This window comes from Oryzias latipes, chromosome 17 (genome assembly GCF_053564925.1).
Source record: "Oryzias latipes strain Hd-rR chromosome 17, Olatipes_Hd-rR_3.1".
NCBI lineage: Eukaryota > Metazoa > Chordata > Actinopteri > Beloniformes > Adrianichthyidae > Oryzias > Oryzias latipes.
Window position 1 is genome coordinate 34,745,966 of NC_136253.1, and position 17,858 is coordinate 34,763,823.

At 44.4% G+C, this 17,858-nt stretch overlaps 1 protein-coding gene across 3 annotated transcripts in view; it reads left to right on the forward strand.

Annotated features, from left to right (window-relative positions):
• Positions 1 to 809: 809 nt before the first annotated feature.
• yes1 (YES proto-oncogene 1, Src family tyrosine kinase) overlaps positions 810 to 17,858 on the forward strand; it is a 31,053-nt gene continuing 14,004 nt past the window's right edge. Inside the window, exons 1-3 of one of the 3 annotated variants that reach the window (XM_023965016.2) lie at positions 810 to 1,211; positions 13,841 to 14,131; positions 16,268 to 16,367. In XM_023965016.2, the coding sequence (XP_023820784.1) occupies positions 13,849 to 14,131; positions 16,268 to 16,367 (383 nt within the window). In that variant the 5' untranslated portion in view covers positions 810 to 1,211; positions 13,841 to 13,848. Of the gene's footprint in view, positions 1,212 to 1,729; positions 2,219 to 13,840; positions 14,132 to 16,267; positions 16,368 to 17,858 lie in introns of those variants that run through there. The other 2 variants (XM_078934960.1, XM_023965017.2) reach the window with 2 other exon arrangements.

Sequence of the window (17,858 nt, forward strand, 5' to 3'; positions counted from 1 at the left end):
ATTATGTTGTTATCCTCGCTGAGAGGTCGTATGAAAGCTTAGGGTGTTGTGATGTATTCATTAAAATACGCCTGATATTGCTGAATGTTCTGCAATTTTAACAGTCTTGTTCCTGTTAACCCGTTTGAAGCAGAATCTTTTTTTTAAATTATTTATTGCACTTTTCCACCCTAAACAAATCCCCAAAATCTACACTTGCCTAAAGGATTTTGTCCTTTAGAGCTCTAACACGCTGCTGTCTGCATTTAGATAAAAAAAAAACAGGAAATGCACATTCTTTAATTGTAAAATAATCTTTTTTATCCGTTATGTGTGTATTTAATTCTCTATTCTGTTTTCACCCAAGCCCAGAGGGCGCCAGACCCTATCAAATCAAGAATGAGGTTCAAAGGGTGAACTTGCGCGATAAGACGATCAAACTTCACTTTTTATGAAATGTGGTTGTTATTTGAATAGATTATGTAATTTTTAAGTGGCAATATAAAAATTGATTCTTGTTTTAGTTGATCAGATTATTTTCTTTAAACTGTTTTTTCCCTTTTTTTCACGGTAATGTCGGCCATGTTGGGCACACGGGAAAACCATTCAGGATTTCATGTAAGCTTCACGGACGGTCGGAAATATTCACAACAGCCTCCTAAGTGAGTCACAATCATCTATTTAATCATAAACATACGCGGTATTTGTAGGTGATATATTACTAATGATCTATTCTTTTTAATTTTGCACTAAAATTGTATGCTTCGTTTTGTTTTTAACGGTATTTTTTAACGACACAGCTCCTAGTGTGCTGATTTCCCCAATTTTCTTGGAGCCCCTGAAGGCATCATTCCTGTCGTGGCCTCGTCTGTGCCTCGCGCTTGAGCTGCTTTTGTTGTGTCTCTTTTCTGGGGGGACCCGGAGCCAACAGCAGGCGGTGGTTCCCGTGATTTCACCCGTGATGTTTAGCGGCCACGCGGCCACGCCGGGCGGTGTCTCCGGGCTGTCGTAGTCCCCCACCGCCGAGCGAACGGACTTTGTGCCGCTGAAGTAGTTAATCGCTATGGGACAGGCGGAAGACTGAGATTCCACGTTCGAGACCGCTTCAGTCCCGTTTTTACTTCCCCCCCCCCCTCCTCGTTGTTGACGGACAAATACACCGAAAGGACGCGCGTGGGGGGACACTGCCCGCATGTAGTCGAAGTTCCTCGCTGCTGAGTTCGGTTTTTAAGGTAAGAAACGCCGCGAAGAGAGTCCGGTCTGGTACCGGGAGGAGCGGGAAGGGCCTCCGGTGTTGACACTGGAAGTTGCAGACGAGCCGCTGAGTTCCGGTTCCGACCAGAACGGTCCCGGGACCCGGTCTGCTGGGCTTTCATTCCAATGAGGAGAGGTGTTGGGACCAGAACCGGGCTGTTTTTGCAGTTTCAGGGAACAAAAACCAACAGCCTCCATGGGTTTTGAATCAAACTTTATTGGTATTTTCTGGGTAACATTGGATTTCCTTCCATCCTCTCCCACATCTGCCTCACCCAGTTCCCCCGGCAGCTGCTTGAGGCCTTCTTTGGGGGAAAGCCAAAAACAAAAAAAAGGCCTTTCAAAGCCAAGCAGCAGTTTGTGAAATGACTTTTCAATGACTTTCTTTGTCATTTGATCCAAACTTTAAATGTGAAGAACATCCTTCCCCTCTTTTGGGGAGGGGCTGCATTCTGCTGCTGACCCCCTCCCTCCCTGCCTGCTTTGCCCCTGTGGGTGAATCCAGCAGCAGAGTAATCCCCGCGGGTGGTAATCCCAGCCCCAGGTGGCCCGGCTGGTCCACAGCTGGGGTGGAGAGGGGCGGTGCTGGCCCGGGTTCAGGGAGTCGGATTTACCTGGAGGATGCTCGATGGAGACCTGGGTCTGATCAAAGACATGTGCGGGCTGGAGGGGTCAGGTTTGTGAACTGCTCGTATTCCTGCAAACATTCAGATTAGGATGACGGAGAGTTAATCTCCAAACGCTCACGGAGCCGCGTGGGTTCTGGGAACCGGAGGGGCAGATTTAAGACGCCTCTTTCTTTCCCGAGCCCCGCTCCGGCCTTTTGACGGACACAGCAGGTGGCTGCAACAGCATGAATGGATTCGGAAGGAAGTGCCCCCCCTTCCCCCCCATCCTAGCCTCTGTGATTGGCAGGGACGGAGCCCCCACCACGCTGCCTCAGAGGAAAACAGAGATGGAATCCTCTGCTCTGAGGACAGAATCGGTAAATTCACAGATCTGTTGGTTCTTCTGCAGATATAATGACCTGTTAATCCATCTGGGTGAATGGGGGGGGGGGTCTGACAGTTGTGTGGAACTGAACTCCCCAGATCCATGGAGGAGGCTTTGCCGTCTAATTAGGCTTGGTTTTAGTTGCTTAAGCCGCGTTTAGGCTGTAATTATGCTTACAGGGGTTTTTGAGCGCTGAGTGGAAGCATCACATGAGCCGCTCCACACGGCCTGCTGGTCACGCTCGCTCTGTTATGTTGTCTGCTGTTTCTGGGCATTTTGCCTTAAGTATCTGAATAATGTGCGACACATTATTTGACAGAAAGAACGAAGTTCCGAATAACTAAATGAGACTGCGTCTCTCCCCTGGCCTGGGAACGAGACGTTCCCAGGCCAGGGGAGAGGGAAGTCTGGGAATCTTGGGTTATCCGGTTCCGGATAAGCGGAAGAAGATGGATGGATGCTATTTGGAATGTAAGCGTGAAGTGGGCGTGTCGTGGCGTCCCCCTCGGCGATGGTTTCAGAACCTCAGGGCGCCGTCAGAACTGATGCCTCTGTATTTGCTGTGCTGTCACGCTGGCCGACCTTTGACCTTTTCACTGACTGGTTTCTGTCTGAAGCCCAAAGAGGAAGAGAACCGAAGGACCGAAGAGGGAGATCAGAACCAGGGCCAAAGACCCACTTGATTTAGTTTTCACATTTCTGTCCAAACTAATTTTCATGAATTACTTTATTTGATAAATTTATTTTGTTTATTAAAGATTAGTTTGATGTCAGTTAAGGAGTTTTTAAATCTGGTCCTAATTATTAAAAAAATCAATTAAACACACACAATATCCTCAAATCACCAGAGTTTTTTTTTTTTTTTAACTCATTCGCTAACCAGAAGGTTTTGTGTGTAAATGATCTCCTACAGAAGTTCAGTCAAACATAGCCGGTGGGACAAAAACGATCTTCACCTTAAAGAAATGTAGGACTTTCCATCTTCCCTCATCCTATGCTTGGTAGTTCCAACTTCTAGTGTGTCGTTCCAAAACGAGACGCCGGACCGGCAGAAGATCTGCACATGCATGTCATCCGAATTCTTCCATATCATTCTAAAAACTCACAAAGGATCCCAAATCATCTCATTCAGTATCCTTTCAAATCATACAGAATATCCCAAATGATAAGAAATCTGCAGGATACGAACAAAACTCATATATAGGTATCATATCATATAGGTATCATATAGATATCAGTGATTAATATTGCGATGACGATGTCATTTGCAGCATATGAACAAATGACAAGACAACCGAAAACATAATTTCCATTTCACTGCCGTTTAATGTAAATAAGAGTCAACATGCCTTAAATTATTCTCCAAAAGACCCTCGTCTACATATGAGGCGACGTCTAACATCAAAGGGCTTCAGCGCTCTAAAAAGTAAAAAGATTAAAAAAAGAGCTTCATCCGATTGGTGAAATGCAGACAAATGGATTTATTTGATCCGTTAAATACTTCAAGCCGCCATAAGATTGTTTTAGCACATTTAAGGTAACCATTTATTGCGATTTTCGCTGTCTTTTGCAATATGCATATTGCAAAAGCTTGATATCGTGACATAACGATAAATTTGCGTAGTTATTGCGCAGGCTTAGTCTTAATGATCTCAAATCTGTTCATTTCTTCTCAAATCATCCTGTATCACCTAAAGGTCATCTCTGAAGAAATTTGTCACAAAGCTTCGACAGATTTTCAGCCCAGCATTATCATTGAATGAAATCAATTTCCCATTTTTACGAACTTTGATTTCAGCAAAAACGTCCCGATTTTAACAGGAAGCACACTTTCTAAAAGCGTTGTTGGTATTTTACGTATTTATAAAACGTTTTTGTTTTAAATGTCCGGTGTAGCATGAAACATGTCATGCTTTCTTATGTTTATGAAAATGAATGGCTTCTTCTTCGGTGTTTCTCCGTCTCTGGACCCAGAAAAACCTGCTGAATGTGAAGAAACGTTTGCGTTTTGGGAAGTTTTCCGGCGGATTTGGACAGAAAGACGCGTGGGCCGGACGCGTTGGATTGATGGCGCTGGGCGGCGGGGGCTGTTTCTGTCCCGGACGTCGGCGCGTGCCAGCTCCAGAAAAGCTTCCCGTCTCAGCATTGTGGCTGCAGCCTGCGGGAAGCAGCAGCCCGTGTCTCTTTAATCCGACATGGCATCCCAGGCCGTCTGGCACACAGCTTCACACCAACCAAAACAGCAGAGCTGCACATAACAAGGACTCTGCTAAATACTTCAAGGAACCGTTATCTTTTATTAAATCTTAATCAGAGGAACGGATACAGTTAGGTTCAACGGACGGACGCTCTGTGACCTTTATGCAGGTCATTAGCAAAAGGGCCCCTAGAAGACCACGGATCCAGATCCAACTGTGAGGTCTTAGCCGAGCGCGTCCTGCCCCCTCAGAGCCACCAGGGGATCGGTCCGTTCCTCTCCGATGATCTCCTGACAGCCTCCAGGAGACCCTCCTCTGTTTGTTATTAATCTTTTCATACGGTACCTCATGCAGCCACTAAGGTGCTCATTTGGCTCCACGTTTAGCTTATTTTGAATATTTTTTTAGCTCGAATTTGCACTAATATGGTGGCTTTTGTGTGGGAGATTATGCAGGGTTGATGGGAGTGGACAATAACCACAAGCCTTTTCATCCGTCTCCTTTAACGATCATTCAGACCCACAACTTGACTCAAAAGTCCCTCCTGTTGAAAGTAAATATCTCCTCTTTAAAAAGCGTTGACGTTTTTCCTGCGAGACTCCAGAACCTAAAGGTTGTGAAACCGGTTTGACGCGCTACGACACGCGGGCTCGTCCCGACTTGTAATCCGTTCCCGATCTCTGCAGGTGATCATTTAAGGCGGGCTGTTTTTAGCACAAAAACCCTGAAGTGTAGTCTTCCTGATGGCATTGCAGCTTCTCAGCTTCATATTGGGAGTGAAACACGGCGGTTCTGCTTTTTTCATTTGATCAGATGTCATCTGTTTCTGTTGAATTCACACAAAGAACCGGGAGAAAGGATGGAAAAAAGCAAAGTTTACACAGCGTTTACTCCAGTTTTCAATGAGCCGTTGGTTTAGGTTTTAGTTTCAGACAAACATTGGGAGCAGAGCTGAAGCTGATGTTGGCTCATAAAACCTAGAGTTCTTTAAAAACTGCAGTTTGATTCATGCATTCTCCTTTTATTGCAGTTTTAATTTGTAAAATCTGATTGTTTAGGACAGTTTGATGGCAAAGGACCGCCGGCTGCTCATTAGGACATCGTCCACCTGCTGCTGGATCGTCTCTGCTTTTTGAAAACATGTTCCAATGTTTCTTTGCTTCTCTTGTTGCTCTGCGTGTCACCAAACGGTGACGCATTTTTACAACCTGCTGTTGGGTGATGAAGAACGTTAAAGAGGTTTGAAGGCAAAACCAGCAGAGCAAAACTTCTGTTCATTCATGTAGAACGTCAAACCGTCTCATGACCCCACCCGCCTTAGTCTAGTCCCAATTAATAATGTAAGGTTGGTCCCTGACGTGTATGAACTTTGGATAGGCATGTCAAATTCCGGTTTCTTTACCCCCTGTGGGGTCCAGATGACCCCACCCTTACATTGACGTGTTCTCCCTACCATGGCAAAAGTGGAGAGGATTTCATGTAATCCATGGACACCAGTGAAGATCACATATCAATGAAGAAAAAAGCTTCAGCGCACCTTGTGGGGTCCAGATGACCCCACAAGACAGCACAAGTCAAAGCACGATTGTGAATTTATCGCACACAATATCTGAGGTAGCTAAGGACCATCAGGGTTTACCACAAAAGTCCTTGTTTTGATAACAGATGACTCAAAATGTCAATGAATTCAAACCTGTGGTTTATTGTAAATATTACGTTAACAAGTATATCAATCAACCAAACTTTAATTATAGAGCCCCTCCTGGAACTAAGTGAACCCATCTGTCCATCTTCAGAACCCGCTGAACCCTTAATCCCACAGACTTGTGGGATTTCTAAAAATCTCCAAAACGAAACCGATCATTTGAGTTTTGGTTTGATTGGGTTTAAGTTCTAGCAGTTCTAAACATCATTGTACAATTTCAATTTCAACGTTATCATGGTACTTTAGGAAATAACAAAACATTAAGTCGAACATAAAAATGTACGTTTCAGAAAAATGCTGGTTAACCTTTAAACTACAAGGCATCATGGGAAATTGGCAGCAAAACCCAGCAGAAGCAATGGAAACTAACACCTGGAAAAAAATCATATAACTAGTTGGTTTATTGTTTACAAACCTGCTAGATGTTTGGAAACGGGAAAATCTCATAAACCTAGAAGGTGCCGTCCAAAAATGAGGGTTTGAAAACATTCAAGCTTTTTCTAGAAGAGACCACAACGTTGATGTAAATAGACGAAGGAGAAGTCCTGTCCAAGGTCACTACTATTTTTTTAAACGGTGACGTCATCGATTTCACAAAGCGAAAATCTCGCTAATATAAGCATTTTGCGACGACCATTTATAAATCCACTGAGTTCTGAGCATCGATGCACACTGGTTTTTCACAGAGACTTCTGGGAAATTTCTAGGGCACTGGATTTTGGAATTGTAGATTCTGACAGCACTAGAAAATGGCGAACAGGCTATATAGTGCCTTAGATGGTGTCTAATGAAGGAATTCAGACACGACTACTATTTTCCTATAACTCTCCATTTGGAGGGCTAAACGTAGGGAGAAGTCGAACGGTTTGGGGAAGAATTTGGATTCTGCTTCAGGCTTTAGACTTTGTGCCAAACTAACATGTTTTCATCCTGGTCTTTGCCGAAATGCGTTTGGATTTTAGAGAAATCCACATTGTCTCTGTCATGTTGTTGTTGTTGTTGGTCGGTGAAGATCACAGCTGCTTTAACCAGTTCTATCTTGTCGTGGTTCTTAAGAAAAAAGCAGGCAGATCAACAGTGGAACAGGTTCTGTTTAACGGTGAGCTCCTGCACGAGCGGCGCCCTGAGCGCTGATCTCACCTTCAACCAAACTGAAGCTCTGCAGCCTTCCAGCGAGCTGCAGCTTCGTCTGAGCCGCCGGTTTTCACCTTTGTAAAGACGCGTCAACGTAACGAAACGACAAAAATGCTGACGAAGCCCAAACATCACCCTAAGAAAGCCGAGCACTGACAGATCCCTCAACAAACACACCTTTATCTAACAGACTAGATTTAGGTTTCCTTGGAAACTGATCTGTTGATGATTTGGAACGCTGATGGACTTGTTTCCTAATCTGTGTTAATTATGTGCAGATAGTTAAAAGTAGTTCAATTTTGTAATCATTTTATCAGCTTCAAACAGGGAAGACTTTTTCTTATTAAGAATAAAAATTACTGGTCGGATTTAGAACGAAGGATTTTCTTTAGGAGCCATCGTCGCTCTGGATGTTTTTGATTTTGTTTTTGAAATTAATAAGCATTAAAAATGTGCACGTTCCAGGAGCCACATTTCTTAAATGATTTGTTTTCCATTCTCAACTTCATAATTAGCCTTATTTATAAATAAATGTAAGTTTCTGCATCTCCATCCGCCCTGTCCCTCACCTGTGAGGATGTGAGGCTCTGATCCAGAATCCAGATCACACCTGAGAAGCTGCTGGAAAGCTAAAGGAATGGAAGTGTGTGGGGGAAAAAGACACTTCTACAGAAATCTCTGTCCTTCATGGAGCCAATGCTTCACCTGGCACCGTCACTGCAGTGCGAGGAAGAGTTTGAGGACTGATGATCAGAGAAGCACTACACATTTCACGTCTTCCTCTTAGAACCACCAACGTGGAAACGGCCTGGGCCCAGAAAATGGCCTCAACAACCAAAGACACACAAAAAAGCTTTATGGCGGACACAAAACAAGGATTTGAAGTGGAACATTTTGTTACATGAATGAATACTTGTTTCATTTAAGCAAGACGTAAACAAGACTTTGGTTTGGAAGGAATAGTCGCTCGTCAAATGAATGTTAATGAACCAAAGTGAGCAAACCAATCGTTCAGGAGAGGCAGCTTCCTGACAGAAAAGTGCTCCCCTTTGCAGGCAGCAGCAGTGTCTGCTTAACAGAAAGCAACACGGACCTGCAGGGAACGGAAACAGTTTAGCTATTAGATGTCAGGAGCCGCTAAAAGCAGAGCGGCTTAACTCCTGATCATCGCAGAAGCAGAACGGACAGAAATCCTCTGAGAAAGGTGGGAGACGAGTGCTCAGAGACGCCGTTCTGCAAAGGATGCGGGGAGCTACACTTCCCTGTTTCATGGATACTCTCCTGCAAAGACTATGTGGGCTGGCATGAATGCTCATGCAGCGTGCTTTTGTCTGCATTCCTGAAGCATTTGCTTCCTCAGATTTATTAAGAGGACGGGAATCTCCCGCCAGCTCCCGGTGCTTCAAAAGTGACATCAAATCTTTCTTTTCCTTCACTTTGTGAACACTCGTCAGCGTTGTGTTTCCAACTGCAGTCTTCCTGTGTAAAGTGTCTTTCACTGATGGGAATTGAGAAATTTGAACAAATGCAACGTTTGAACGTCTCAGAAATTGACGTGGAATCACCTGGAAGAGGCTGTGACAAGAACGGGCAGACGGCTGGTTCCAGATGCAGCAGGTTTATGGGCTCAGCTAAAAGTCCACAAAGCTAAGTCAGGGTCAGGCAGGCGGGGGTCGATGACAGGTGTAGAGACGGGGTGGTCAGGATCCAGACGATGGTCGGGACAGGCGGCAGGCAAGCGGAGTCAGGATTTGACACAAGTGGCACAAAAAATACTTTGCACTGAGTGAGGCTCAGAGCAGAGCTTCAGTATGGGTGATGAATGAACGAGAGTCAGGTGTGCGGCATCCAGGAAGTGTGGCTAGAACGTTCCCGGCCAGTGGCCAGAGGGGGAGGCAGAGTTCAGACCTAACAGAGGGTCATCTTCCTGAGGAATGGGCCACCTTCTGGTTTTGTCCAATGAGTTATATCACTAGAGGAGACACGCCCGCTTTAGAAGCCTGGTGGTGGCGGAGCGCGACGCCATCTTGGTGAGGTCGACGACGCCCACATGACATTGATTTCGATTGATTTTAGTGGTGTCTAAGTAGCTTTTATAAACTGTATATATTTTTAGATTTAAATATATTTATACATATATATAAATATATTATATTTTATGTATATAATATATATATTAAAAAAAAAAAAAACGCCCCTCTCACCCTCCGCGGGTGGTTTCTCCTCCAAGCTCGGGTCCTCTACCAGAGGCCTGGGAGCTTGAGGGTCCTGCAGTATCTTAGCTGTTCCTAGCACTGCGCTTTTCTGGACTGAGAGGTCTGAGGTCTTTCCAGGTATCTGTTGTAGCCACTCCTCCAGCTTGGGGGTTACTGCCCCGAGTGCTCCAACTACCACAGGCACCACTGTCACTTTCACTTTCCAGGCTTTCTCCAGTTCTTCTCTGAGTCCCTGGTATTTCTCCAGTTTCTCATGTTCCTTCTTCCTGATGTTCCCATCGCTTGGCACTGCCACATCCACCACAACGGCTTTCCTCTGTTCCTTATCCACCACTACAATGTCTGGTTGGTTCTCCATCACCATCCTATCAGTCTGGATCTGGAAGTCCCACAGGATCTTTGCCCTCTCATTCTCTACAACCTTCGGAGGTGTTTCCCATTTTGACCTTGGGGTTTCCAGTTCATATTCTGCACACATGTTCCTGTATATTATTCCAGCCACTTGATTGTGGCGCTCCATGTTTGCTTTCCCTGCCAGCATCTTACACCCTGCAGTTATGTGCTGGACTGTTTCAGGCGCTTCTTTGCACAGCCTACACCTTGGGTCTTGTCTGGTGTGGTAGATCTGAGCCTCTATTGCTCTGGTGCTCAGGGCTTGTTCCTGGGCTGCCAGGATGAGCGCTTCAGTGCTGTCCTGTAGGCCAGCCCTTTCTAGCCATTGGTAGGACTTCTTGATATCAGCCACTTCAGTTATGGTCCGGTGGTACATCCCATGCAGGGGTTTGTCCTCCCATGAGGGTCTGTCCTCCAGCACTGTATCCTCTGTTCTCCATTGCCTGAGACATTCACTGAGCACACTGTCAGTTGGGGCCTTGAGCTTGATGTACTCTTGCATCTTAGATGTTTCATCCTGGATAGTGGCTTCTACGCTCACTAGTCCTCGGCCTCCTTCCTTGCGGCTAGCATACAGTCTCAGGGTGCTGGATTTGGGATGGAACCCTCCATGCATGGTGAGGAGCTTTCGTGTTTTAACATCCGTGGTCTGTATCTCTTCCTTTGGCCATCTTCTTATTCCTGCAGGGTATCTGATAACAGGCAGTGCGTAGCTGTTTATTGCCCGGGTCTTATTTTTGCCATTGAGCTGGCTTCTCAGGACTTGCCTTACTTGTTGGAGGTATTTAGCTGTTGCAGCTTTCCTTGTTGCCATATGCCTGTGGAATTCCAAGGTACTTGTAACTGTCCTCAATGTCTGCTATTGTTCCTTCTGGGAGTGAGACCCCTCCTGTGTGGACTACCTTGCCTCTCTTTGTCACCATCCGGCTGCATTTCTCGAGCCCGAATGACATCCCAATGTCAGTACTGTAGATCCTGGTGGTGTGGATCAGGGAGTCAATGTCACGCTCGCTCTTAGCATATAGCTTGATGTCATCCATGTAGAGGAGGTGACTGATGTTGGCCCCATTTCTGAGTCGGTATCCATAGCCAGTCTTGGTGATTATTTGACTGAGGGGGTTGAGACCTATGCAGAACAGCAGTGGGGACAGAGCATCACCTTGGTATATCCCACATTTGATGGACACTTGTGCAAGTGGGCGGCCGTGGTGCAGCGGTAGGGCGGTCGTCCCATGATCGTAAGGTTGCAGGTTCGATTCCCGCCTTGCACGCCCATGAGTCGAAGTGTCCTTGGGCAAGACACTGAACCCCACCTTGCCTCTGGTGGTAGGCGGGCGCCTGTGTTTGGCAGCGGAGCGACCACCAGTGTGTGACTGTGTGTGTGACTGGGTGAATGGGTCTGTGACTGTAAAGCGCTTTGTCCTTGTAGGAAGAAAGGCGCTATATAAGTATACGCCATTTACCAAGTGGCTTCCCATTGGCTTCAAGGGTGGTTTTCCACAGCTTCATTGAGTTTCCTATGAAGGCTCTTAGAGTCCTGTTGATGTTGTACAGCTCCAAGCATTCAGTGATCCATGTGTGTGGCATTGAGTCATAGGCCTTCTTGTAATCAATCCAGGCTGTGCACAGGTTGGTGTGTCGTGACTTGCAGTCTTGAGCGACTGTTCTGTCGACCAGGAGTTGGTGTTTGGCTCCTCTGGAGTCTCTACCAATGCCCTTCTGTGTGTTACTCATGAATTGATCCATGTGCCTATTTATCTTGGTTGCAATGATGCCCGACATCAGCTTCCATGTTGTGGACAGACAGGTTATTGGCCGGTAGTTGGATGGGACTGCACCCTTTGAGGGATCCTTCTGGATCAGGATCGTTCGCCCTTCCGTTAGCCATTCGGGGTGAGTCCCATCTCTTAGCAGCTGGTTCATTTGTGCTGCCAGGCGCTCGTGGAGTGCGGAAAGCTTCTTTAGCCAGTAGGCATGTATCATGTCAGGGCCTGGTGCTGTCCAGTTCTTCATACCTGAGACTCTTTCTTGGATGTCTGCCACTGTGATGGTTACTGGATTCTGTTCAGGGAGGTTGCTATGTTCTTTTCTCAGAGAGACCAGCCACTGGGCATTGCTGTTATGTGCTGTCTCTTTCTCCCATATACTTTTCCAGTACTGTTCAGTTTCCAGCCTTGGTGGGTCTGCTCGGCTGTTTTGACCCTACCACTGAGCGTACACTTTTGCAGGTTGAGTTGCGAAGAGCTTGTTTATTCGTCTGGCTTCATTGTCTCTTGTGTACCTCTTTAGGCGGCTGCTCAAGGCTAGGAGCCTTTGTTTGGCAGTTTCCAGTGCTTCAGGTATGGGCATCTGGCTGTATCTCTTAGGTACTTGCTTTCTCATTGTACCTCTTTGAGCCTCTGTCAGCTTACTCACATCCTTCCGAGTTGCCTTGATTTTGGCCTCTAACCGTTGCTTCCATGGTGGGTACTGTTTTCTTCCATGGTTGCTCTTGTAGCCAAGCATCTCAAGGATCACTGCTGCTGAAGTGTAAACCAGTTCATTGGTTTCTGTAATGTTTGTGGTAGGAATTACCCTCAATGCTTCATTCACATATATATATATATACATCATTTGTTGTTGTTAAAGAAGAGAAACAGTCAGCCTTAAAAGCTCAAACTTGAATGAAAATGCATTGTTGCAGGACTTCTTACAAATAAAAAATTATTAGAAATAATTTTTAAAATTAATTTCTAAACATTTAGAAGTTTTAGACCTCTTTGACATGTAATTTAAATTATTTAGAAAAACCCAACAATAAGTCAATAATAATAATAATAATAATTATAATAATAATAAATCAATAGTAAGTCAATACAAACAATAAGTAACAATAAATAAATAATAAGTCAATAAATAATAATAAAAATAATGATATTATTATTATTATTAATAATAATAATAATAATAATAATAATAATAATAATAATATTCAAAAGAAGTCCAAAAGTGAACAACAGATTTACCCTAAAAAAAAACAGTCTGGCCTCTCATCAAAATCTGTTTCCACAAATGTTTTGAACAGCCAGACTGTGTTGCTAGTTGGTACTACAGTGATCCATCTGATAGATAAAGCCCACTTTTTCCCTAAGTCTGAATCCATTGGATACCTGCAAGAAAAGTTCAGTCACTGAGTCAGGAATGTATAAATCTATATTACTATAATAGCCTAGTATGCTGTATAAAGGTTTAGCAAAATAAAATGTACATTTATATTGACAGCAAAATAAATGTACATCATGCAGCATGTTGATAACAGCCCTGCAGCATCATGCATGTCAACATGTGTTCTATTAATGAAGCCCCTGCAGCCTTAAAAGAAAAAAAATTAAAATACTTACCTGTGAAATGATATACCTACCTCCTTATTGGACTCATTTATCTGATTTTGGCAGTTGAAACCCGCACAATGAACTGGCATTTTGCAAAAAATGTGTTCAAATGCATTCACTGCAGCAGTAACTTGACCTCACCAAGATGGCGGTGCTCTCCTCCCATGAGGAACCACGTGATGTCTCCTCTAGTGATAGAACTCATTGGTTTTGTCGTCTTCCAGGACGTCATGAAAGCTTCCTGAAGGCTGTGGGCGTGTTTCACGTGTCACTCATTTCTGCTCCTGTGTTCTCTGTTCAGGATCTTGTTTGGATTTAATTGGCCCATCAAACGTCTCCCCAGCTCTGCAGAGTTAAAATTCTCAGTTCGTCTTAGACATTAGAATGTTTGTTTCTGCTTGTTGGACTAATGACAAACAGGCTTGTAAGACTGGTATGAAAGCCTCTGAATTTTCCTCAATGAAAAACGTCCAATTATGAAAGAACACCCACGTCTTCTCAGTTCAGTGTATCAGATGAAAAATATTGTTGTGAATAAACACATTTTGTGGCTAGTTGTGGTCCTCAGACCATCATACTCCCTCTTCCTTTTTTCAGACTCGACGATGGGTTGCGTTAAGAGTAAAGAGAACAAGGGCCCAGCGCTGAAATACCAACCCGACAACCCCAACACTACGTCAGCCGGCGCTCACCAGGGCCACTACGGCCCTGAACCCACCCTGATGGGTCATTCTCCAGCTGCCAAGATGCACAACAACACCTACAACAGCCACACTGCAGCCCTCACCCCCTTTGGGGGGGCGTCCTCCGTCATGACGCCCTTCGGAGGAGCCTCCACCTCCTTCACCTCGGTGTCTGTGAGCAGTCCCTACCCCACCGCCATCTCAGGTCAGTCTGTCCGTCCGATTTCAGGTTGGCTCTTTACTTCAGTAACTGTAGGAAGACAGAAGTTATGTTCCGGACTAACTTTCAAACCACAAACATCCGCTGCCAAACGCTTTCATATGCGGAGGATGGTGTGAGGGGAACAGATGTTATGCAGATCAGACATTTAAAGTCAGTCACACAGAGGCTGATCAGAACGCCGGCGAGGGCCCCAAGGATGCGGAGGATCCTGGAACCAGGATCCAAATGTTTCTCATTCCGCTGATATTTACTGTTTTCGGGGGGTCCAGTCCAGCTCCGGTAGACTGGATGCAGTGTGAGCCCAGGGTTACTCATCCTTATGTTGTGTACGGTGTTCTCTACCACCTGTTGCACTTAGTGTCTCTCTACGGGTTCACTGAGCGGCGTATGACTTTGATATTTCATGCGTTTCCCCCGTATGGAAGCGATTCTGTAGCATAATTAAAAATAAAAGTCAATAACAGAAATACTTTTTCATTTTCTACTTCAACTCCGCTTTTTCTGTCACTTAATTAAAATGATAGAGAAAATGGTATTTGACACTTCATTTTCAAACAGTTCTCTGGTAAATGTCTAGTAAAATTCATTTAGAAATGTCTAATTTGATCATTAAAATGGATTAACAGAAATACTTTTTTAATTTTCAAAATGTAACTGCATCAAATGACTCACAATTACAATGAAAAATCAGTACCGTATTTTCCGGACTATAAGTCGCACCAGCCCAAAAATGCATTATAAAGTAGAAAAAAACACAGATAAGTCGCACTGGACTATAAGTCGCATTTTAACTTTCACAACCTTATATGACACAATCATAGCAGACTGTTTATCTAATAATTTCACAGTAATTTTTTCTCAAACTTGTTTATTTATTCTTTTCATGAAGCATCATTGGCTAACTAATACTCTGTTTTCATCCTGTATTTGTAGAAACAGTTTTCACTTTTATTGCATTTCTGAATCTATGAAATCATTGGAAAATAGAATATTATGTTGTTAGCCTTCAAGATCTTACTGTAAAAAAAAGTTTGCTGATTCTCTGAGTCACTTAACATACTCTTAACACTTAACATACCTCAAACATCAAATTGACCCAGAAACATCATCTCTGTTCCTCACAAATGAACATAACAGCAGGGTTAACAATGTATTTATTTCAATTTATTTCTAATATAAGTCGCTGCGGAGTATAAGTCGCACCCCTTGCCAAACTGTGAAAAAAAGTGCGACTTATAGTCCGGAAAATACGGTACTTCAAAATGCTTTTTCATTTTCTACTTAAAAAACGCCTTTTCTGTGTCATAACACTTACGATACCCATACGTCACTACGGAAGCCTGGTTGGTCAAAGTTCGACTGACTCGACTTCAACACTCGTTTTGTACGTAGAGTCCAAAAATGGCCTCCAAATCTTCCATAGTGACCATGAGAGTTCTGAACGCAGAAGCGTGTATTTTTACGTCTTTACATTTGAAGGGGTCGCTTGAAGGGGCGTTGCAGAGGGCGGGGTGAGCGTGGTGTTTCAGCCACAGGATCGCCATCAGACCCCCTCTGTATGAAGGAGCCCGAACTAAAGGCTTCTGGGTAAATCCTTTTTTTTTTTTAAAGAAAGTTTCTTTTTTTGGGTTGATTATTTTAGATCCCTTCAAAGTCAGAGATCTATTTGGATTGAAAGATGCGAAGGGAACAGGATTTAGGAGCCGTCAGACTAAACGTCACAGAGAACATAGTTAGGCTATTGATGCAAATATGCATCAAACCAATTATGCTCCAAAATTACCTTAATTTAACATCTACAACATCAGTGGTTTATTTTTTATTACTCTCAGCTTACTTTCAGCATTTTTCTATGTAGAAACTAAAACCCAGACTCTTGTTTGTGGGGAGAACACAGAGTTCTTCTGAAAATAGTGTTACTTTGTTGGTTACTCCTCGTGTTTTTCATGAAATCTTTTGCTGAAGTTGGAGAAAAAAAGCTTCACGGCTCCTGGGATTATCAGTCTTTTTCTCTTCCTATAATTAAGCTTTTCCCGTCTGATTAGGGACAGAAAAGGAGACTTAAAGGAGCAGAGCCGCTTGGGAGAAAGACTGACGTCCAGTTTTGGTTTCTTTCAGGAGGAGTCACGTTTTTCGTAGCTTTGTACGACTACGAGGCGAGGACGGCGGACGATCTGTCGTTCAAAAAGGGGGACCGCTTTCAGATCATCAACAACACGTGAGTGTCGTTGGCGTGTCGGGTCGGTCCATCCGGTGTGTGTTTCTAATCCCTGTCAGGATTCAGGTCTGTTATTGAGGCTGGGATCAGGCTCTGCTAATGGCTTCCTCTAATGGACCATCTGCACAGGCCTCTAGTTTAGGAAAGATGTCGCTTCCGCTGTGAAACAGTCCACAGAACTAAGAAATGGCACAAACTGGGCTTCTGTCCTGCAGCAGGTCTGGACCGAAGGACCAGATTGTTTTCTCAGTCCTCCTGTTCCACTGTGCCTTTGAGCAAAAACGTGGCCGCATACTCAAAAACAGGAATTTTCCACATGGTGAACAACGCCCCCCCTCCAAAAAAATGATGACATCACAGCGAGAGAAATCAAAACACGCGTGTCGGGGATACCCAAAGGAAGTTTGGAGACTATTATGGGATGGTCATATACTTTCGCACAGTATAGGGAGAAAAAAACTTGACAAAATTTCACACACACACCAGCAAGTTAAGTCTACAGCCACAACCAACGTTTCATTGACCTTTGACCTCGGAAAAAGGCCACCATCTGTGAATTAATGTAAAAAAAAATCACTTCTACGAATTTAAATTCCTATAGATTTCCGTCTACCGCCTCCAAACCCCTGAACACCTTTGGGAAGCTCCTTGTAATGTAGGAAATGACCGTTAGCGTGGCGAGCTGGCAAAAGTGGCGCCCCCCTGTTGTACGTGCGTTCCAAAAGTACGAGCCTTCTAAAAATGACATGGACCTGTTTGTCACCCCCAGGTGACCCAAAACTAAAATGGTTGTTATAGAGATCTGACCAGGCTGGCAGGGGCAGAAGGGGAGAGTGAGGGGTCAGCCAGTGGGGCGGGTCAAAAAGGGGGGTGGCGAGGGCAGGTAGGTGGCACCTGGTGGACATGGGTCTACATTTAAAATTGCAGTGAAGACGATCAATGGTTTGAAATCCAGCCACTTCAGCACCGGGTCCTTTTGACCTGCTGGGGTTTCATCTCCGACCCGCACAGCTGGGAAAATGGGCAGAGTTCCAGGAGCCGCGCCGCCGCCGCCGCCGCATCCATCCTCTGCTCACATTCACACCGCCGTTCTGCGGCGAGGAGGCCATCTGCTCCAGAGGCGAGCTGGGAAAAAGAGAAATTGGACCGTTTTTCAAAGTGACAGCCGACAGATTGCATCTTAGAGTTTGAGCTCTCTCAAGACCGAACCGTTTCTGCACGGTTAGCTCTCCTTCAGCAGCGTTTGTCCTCTCTGCTGGTTTTAAAGTTTCTAGTCTTTCTTGGAAAAATGTTTCCACATGGGGAAGAAATGATAATCTGACATCATTTCAAGAAAACCCGAAAAATAAATTAGGAAATTGCTTTAAATTTGGTGAATGAAGGACGCATTTTCTAAGTAAAACAATATTTTTGAACTAAGCTTTAGTGGCAGCTTTGGTAATAAATGTTAAACATGAATGTTTAAAGTCTAGATATTCCTAGAAAGCCTTT